Raw genomic sequence first — 7,144 nt, 5'->3', positions numbered from 1 at the left:
CTAATGCCGGGGGTTTAAGTGGAGAGAAAATGTTTTGAGAATGATGTATAAATGTGCTTTACACAATTGATGTATGTATGGATTGTGATAAGAGTTGTATGAGCCCCTAATAAAATGATTTAAAAAAAGAAAAGAAAATAATTTTATGGTTGGGGCGTGGTCACTGCTACATGAGGAACTGTATTAAAGGGTCACAGCATTAGGAAGGTTGAGAACCACTGACCTTGAACTAAAGATTGTGACCTTACTCGTGGTTAAAGGGGAACTATACAATCATAGCGCAAAAGACAAACAAAAGTCTTCCTTTCCAGCATTGTCTTTGGATACTTACACTGTACAGTCACTCGCACCACACAGCTTTCCTTCCCAGCCTCGTTGCCTGCTGTGCACTGGTACAGCCCAGAGGAGGACATGGTGAGGTTTTGCAGCAGCACATGGCCAGGGTTGTTGTAGTCTACAAAAGAAGAAAGAAAGACTATAAATCCCTTTGTAGCAGAGTCTCTATTTATTGCATCAATAACCCAAGTCTAGTTAAAATTTAGTATGGATAAAAGGAGAAGAAAAAGTTATTTTAGGAATCTCTTAAAATATTATAGTGCATCCTCAAACATTAGAAAATATGTTGAAAGTAACTGCTTATGTACACTCACTCCACCATGGTTAAGTTCCAAAGACCAGGTCACTATTTGAAAATCAGTGTTAATGAAAAAATAAAGGATGACCATATCAGATCACAAAATTACCCTGACTGCCTCATTCTATAACTGCCAGACCACTGAAAATCATGGCCCATTCAAACTTGCCACATAGTCTTAACCATCACCACTTCATACCTCAAGTTCACTACTGTCAGATATCATTAACAGACAAGATGATAGTAAAACAGTAAAAAAAACTTTCCTTTATAATTGTAATTGTGTAATGTCAAATAATGAAACTGTTTATAATTGAGGAGTAGGTATATTTTTCTTTTCTTTTTAATTAATCATTTTATTGGGGGGCTCTTACAAATGTATAACAATCCATCATTCAATTGTATTAAACACACTTGTAAATATGTTGCCATCAGCATTTCCAAAATATTTTCTTTCTACTTGAGATCTTGGTGTCAGCTCATCTTTTTTCCCCCTCCCTCCCCACCCCTCCCAGCCTTATGAATCCTTGATATATATATATTATTATTGTTATTGTTATTTTGTGTCTTACACTGTACATTGTCTCTCTTCACCCTCATTTCTGTTATTTGTCTCCCTAGGGTATGGGGGCAACGGGGGGTGGGGGTGGGAGCCTATATAACTAACCTTGTAATGGGGTCTCCATTTTTCTCCTTTCCCCCATCCCCCTACTAACCCCCTACCCTCATGGTATCACTACTTCCACTACTGTTCCTGAGGGTTTTATCTGTCCTGAATTTCATATATTGAGAGCTCTTAACTGTACTTGTAAGGTCATGGTAGTTGGAGGGAAGAAGCATTCAGGAACTAGAGGAATTATGTTGTTGATGTGTGTTTAGTCATCAGTGCTGTACTGCCCCACGGTTGCATCGTCCCTTCCTTGTAACCCTTCTGTGGGAAGATGTCCAATTGTCTACAAATGGGCTATGTTTGGGTCTCCACTCCAACCCTCCTTTTCCCCATGGATATAATTGTTTGTTTTAGATTTTTTGATACCTGATCCCATCGACACCTCATGATCACATAGGCTGGTGTGCTTCATCCATGTGGGCTTATTTGCTTCCCTGCTAGATGGCTGCTTATTTAACTTCAAGCCTTTAAGACCCCAGACACTATATCTTTTGATAGCCCACCACCATCCTCTTTCTTCACATTTACTTATGCACCCATTTTGTCTTCAGCAATTGTGTCAGAAAGATGAGTATCAAAGAGTGCCAGGTTATTAGAACAAAGTGTTCTTGTGTTTAGGGAGGCCTTGAGTAGAGGCCCAAAGTCCATCTGCTATTGTAATACTTAACATATAAATAGTATTGGCCTCTATCCCTTTCATTATAAATTAATATATTTACATATATACATGCTTATAGCTATACCGCTATAAATAGTTTTTGATTCCCACTTCTTTCCTCTATTTCCTTTCACCTTCCTCCTGTCCCACTATCATACTCACCCTCCATCTGGCTCTCAGTAATTCCTCTCAGATCCATTGCACTTGATCAAACCTCACCAGGCATTATACACTCACCTCCTTGCCATCAATTTTAGATCTCTTGTTGTTCCCTTATCACTGAGTTTATTGACTCCCTGTTCCCCTCTCCACACCCTGTCCCCTCTTCTCTCATGTCCCCCTGGGATATTTTTCTTTCTAATCTCCTGTAACATTTTACAAAAAAAAAAAGAGGATTCTCTATTCCAGTTTATGGGTCAAAGAAGTTCAATAGGAGGGAGGGGACTTCAAAATTTTCACAGAGAGGGGATAAAGGGAAGTTGATATCAAGGAGTTGAAGAAGAAAAATTATGTTTTTAATCTGATTATGGTAATAATTGTACATTACTGCTTGATGTGATTGAACTGTGGAATGCTAGGATATCTTTGAGCACTTAATAAAAGGATTTTTCAAAATTCATGGAAAAATGGAATTAGCAAATAATAAAATTTTGCCATGAACTTTTTGAAGCCCTTTTATAAATTCAAGGCCACATAGTGACTTGCTAACAAAACCAGATGTAGAATGTATTGGTATAGCACTATTCTGGTAGATCAACAGGTTGGTAGAAGATGACTTACCAGTCCTAGATTTGGGAGGTAAATGTTCATCCTCACCCTCTTTCTCACGAATCCGCTGCCAGTAATACACAATGGGCTGTGTGCCAGAGGATGACTTACACTGCAAAATCAAGTCACTGCCTTCTGTCAGCTCTCCTTCCAACTCACACTTGGGCTTGGATGGTTTCACTGGTACACACACATACACAAAGAAGGACAATGACTGAAGAGGCTCTGGAATCAGACTCAAAAAAAAAAAAGAATGATGGTCTGTTGAGTTGCTTACCCAGCCATCCAATAGGCAGTTTTTGTGAATGGGTATCATAGCCTTTTGCTCCCTAGCCATGCTTCACATAACCCCAGAAATGACATCCATCTACTTTCAGCTGCTACCAATGTTTTCAATTTGTTTCCCTCAGTATTTCTCAAAGAAGAGACATTATTATTTAAGTGAAAATTTTAGAAATGTTTAGTGTGGATATCTAAACAGAAAATTAGGGTAGCTTTTCCCTTTGGGGGCCATTGCTGAAGGAACAGCAGCCAAAGGGAGGTTCAATCCCTTTTTGACTTCAAACCAGAACAAAAGAAAAGGCATTTCGATGCACAGTCCCACATTCACCAGAAGATTATGTCTTCCCCTTCTTTCCAAGGAACTAAAACCGAAATACAGTGTTCAGTCCATGCCCATCCGCAAGGATGATGAAGTTCAGGTTGTGAGAGGACACTACAAAGGTCAGCAGATTGGCAAAGTGGTCCAGGTTTATTGGAAGAAAGATGTCGTCTACACTGAGTGGGTGCAGTGAGATAAAGCTAACAGCACAACTCTCTATGTGGGCATTCACCCCAGCAAGGTGGTTATCACAAGACAAACTGGACAAAGAGAGAAAAAAGATCCTAGAACAGAAAGCCAAATCTTGCCAAGCAGGAAATGAAAAAGGACAGATATAGGGGAGAATCACATGAAAAGATGCAAAATGAGCAAATTTGAAAGCCAAAAAGTAAGAAAATGAGGGCAAACGTTCATTAATTTGAAAGCAATTAAATAGAATTTAGTAGTTTTTGGAATTGCTGACTGGAGCAAATGATTAACATACTCAGTTGCAAACTTAAATATGGGAGATTTGAGTCTAGCTAGTAGAAGCCAGGCCTACTGATCTAATTCCAAAACATCAGTCACTGGAAGCCTTATGGAGTGGACAGAGAGTGGAGGGCACCCAGAAATGTATTTAAGTTTGACCGAAGATATTTGTACATGTGTAGCTTACCTTTGCTGCAAATACATCCATGAATGTGGAGGTGCATACAGAGATAAAGTTATGAAAACTCTTAGCCAGAATCCAACACTGAAGGAAAGACTCACTGCACCTGGGGGCTTACAGTCTGGGGACACGAAGGTGATCTGGCATGACATAGGTCACAACTACAATGTTCTGCACCCTATTATGGCACTGGCATTGTAAAAGCTTTTCGATGGCCACTGGAAAAGTATTGGTCTCTTTTTGTCTCTTCCTGTCCAGGAGGACTAAGAGATGGAAATCAAAGGCACATGAAAACAACTTGTTTAGTGACTAATGGACCACACAAAGTGTCCACACAGATCAATCTCCATTAGCCATTAGGCCGGAAGAGTACATGGTCAATGGCTATCACGATCAACTGCTTTGAAAGGAACCTATTAAAAGGTTCTGGATAGAGTGGGAGGAAAATGTGGAACAAAACTCAGAATCATAGACGATGACCTTACTGGTCAGGTAGAGGATGGTGGAACCCCTGAAACTGTGGTCCATTGTAATTTTTAGTCTGGAACTGAACTCACCCCACAGTGGCTCAATTTATAGATATATGCTGTGCCTATAAAGGGAACAATAATGCGAGTAAGATAAGCACATTTATATAAACCTTAGAGTAATTAACCATGTGAGTTCAAAAGGACACAGTTCACAAGGTTTGGGAAAGAAGGAATGGAAACAGCTCGAGAAGGATGAGGATCAATGATGTTACGTGGAGGGGATTGCAATGAGTGAGAGGAGACAAAAATATATGAATTATTGAATACAAAACTGATGATATATTGTGGCCATCATCACTCAATTCAGTGTAAAAAGTAAAAACAAAAATCCCTCATAATTCTACTCTGACATACATGGGGTTACTACCATGAGTTAGATCAACTTAATGACAACTGTTTTTGTTTTTCAGGAGCTTTTGCTGTTTCAATCATATCTGAGAGATTTAAAGATACCATTCAAGTATTAGAGGATATTTAAATTTTGTGGTGGGTTATTATAGAAAATCATGATGATTTTTTCTTGTTTGATTATGGCAAAAATATAGAACATACTCCTTCTCAGGGAACTGAACTATGCTTATTACAAAGTACTGAACAAAACGTTTTTGTCCAACATGACGGATTTGGCTACCCCTCCGACAGACCTGGGGAAAGACAGGACTTTCTATTCCTGTAAAGAGCTACAGGATATAAACACACAGGGCCAGTTCTACACTGCCCTGTAAGGTTGCTTTGACTTGGAATTGACTCAATGGCAATTAGTTTGGGTTTTTTGCTTTGTTTTGTTCAGAGATCTGTTCATTAAGATACAGATATTTACTTTAGCACCTTCTCTTACCTAAGACTTTTAAGTTGACTTCAATCCACACATAGCGTCCTAAATTCTTCACCTTGCAGGTGTACCGGCCCTCATCACTGGGCTTCAGAGGTTCGATCTGCAGTGAGGCATCACCTGCCAGGAAATTGGAAGCAAAGGCCACTCGACCCTTCTGTTCCTCAGTCAAGTTGGTGTAGACATGATGACTGGAGTAAGTGATGACCTGGAAGACAGACCAAGGCAGGGGTAAGCAGCCTAGCTCTCAGCCCTCTTCTGTACTGATGTCCAGACAAGGAAAGGCAAGAAGAAGCTAAACCTGGGGCTGACTGGACTCTCAAGTACGCAAGAGTCCTCTGTTGCTAATAAAAGTTAAAAGCATAGTATGTCTTGTTTCTTCTCTTAAGATTAATAACTGCTTACATTTAGGTAGCACGTTAACTAGAAAGGACTCATCATCTCACTAGATGCTCAGAACTACAGCATTCCTATAGATAAGGGATTTTTAAATAGTTGCATGTGAAGGAGGACAACTTAATTGCATGGTTACACATGCATGCATATATAAGCACAGCATAGTCTGGAGGCCAAGACGTTCTGGTTTCTGAGAGAATGGAGAGAATAGAAGATAAGGGGAGGGAGGAGACTTCACCTTATACCCTATTGTATCTCGTATTTTCTACCACTTGTTTGTGACCTATTGAAAGTACACTACACTTCTGAGACAAGATGCTTTTACCTGCCGTTTCGTTTATTCCTCCTCACAGAATTCTTTTTTTTTAAACCATTTTATTAGGGGCTCATACAACTCTTATCACCATACATACATACATCAATTGTGTAAAGCGCATGTGTACATTCATTGAACCTAACTTTTCTAATGCCATGTAGTTCATGTTTGAGACACCACAGGTCCCTCTTTTACGGCTCCTGCCCACACTCATTTCACTGCTCTTCTAGAAAGTTTGGAAATGAGAGCGGAAAAAAATGAAACTGAAAAATTAATTTGTTTTGTTCTTGCAAAAGTTTAGAGTCTGGTATAAGGGATTGCAGAAGCTGAGAGGGAGTTGATATTAATGCTTGAATTTCAGTATTTCAGATTTTGGGGGCTCCATTGTTTGACTTTCCTGTTTTGTTTCTTTTTCTTTATTGTAGATGTAGAAGTAAGTTACATGGAAAAACATACTTCCTCTATTAAATACAGGTGAGCTTCCTGTCTTTGTTTTCCCAGGTAAGACTAAACTTTAGATTTCCCCATTAGAAAAAGAAAACTTGATTTTCAATGAATTTTTGTTTGTCCATATTGCAACCTCTAGTTCTTCAACCAGAAAGGTCTAGTCCACAAAGACTTCAAGTTCTATAGCTTCAACTTTATCTTCCCTACACTCAGCAACAGAGGCTTAATTTTATTTGATTTAATCATAAGCAAATAATTAAAGAATGCCTGCTTCCTATCAGGTCAGAAGGAGGTGATTCAGATGCATAAAACCCTCCTCTTCAAATAATTTATAATCTAATGGGATTAACCAGTAGAGAAATTTAAATTTAAACCCAGGAAAAATAACAGTACATTTGAAATATTAACAGAGAATGACCTAGAAGAGTTGATAGCCTTTGAGTTAGGCCTTTAAAGATGAGTAGCAAGTACTCCCTCAATGCAAGAATACGTTCTTCTATTAAATTAGCATTCTATGATGCTCACCTTCCCGACACAATCGCTGAAGACAAAGATAATGTCCTAAATGATTCTTTATTCACGTCTCCATTCACCTCTCCTCAGTGTACTCAACCCTCGGGGACTGAAGTATTTAATTCAGGGA

General features: G+C 39.0%; 1 protein-coding gene across 1 annotated transcript in view; it reads right to left on the bottom strand.

Annotated features, from left to right (window-relative positions):
• The window catches only part of LOC101640134 (CXADR like membrane protein), a 30,460-nt gene that overhangs the window by 8,568 nt on the left and 14,748 nt on the right, over positions 1-7,144 (bottom strand). The window contains exons 2-4 of the mRNA XM_004716277.3: positions 5,349-5,550; positions 2,743-2,910; positions 332-454 (exon numbers count right to left, since the gene is read on the bottom strand). Coding sequence (XP_004716334.3) covers positions 332-454; positions 2,743-2,910; positions 5,349-5,550 — 493 coding nt within the window. The remainder of the gene's footprint in view (positions 1-331; positions 455-2,742; positions 2,911-5,348; positions 5,551-7,144) is intronic.

The sequence above is a fragment of the Echinops telfairi genome, unplaced genomic scaffold, assembly GCF_000313985.2.
Source record: "Echinops telfairi isolate 266 unplaced genomic scaffold, ASM31398v2 ScPeMD7_5167;HRSCAF=5991, whole genome shotgun sequence".
Lineage (NCBI taxonomy): Eukaryota > Metazoa > Chordata > Mammalia > Afrosoricida > Tenrecidae > Echinops > Echinops telfairi.
Note: the sequence above shows the minus strand (reverse complement) of the source record. Positions and strands in the feature narration are given on the sequence as shown.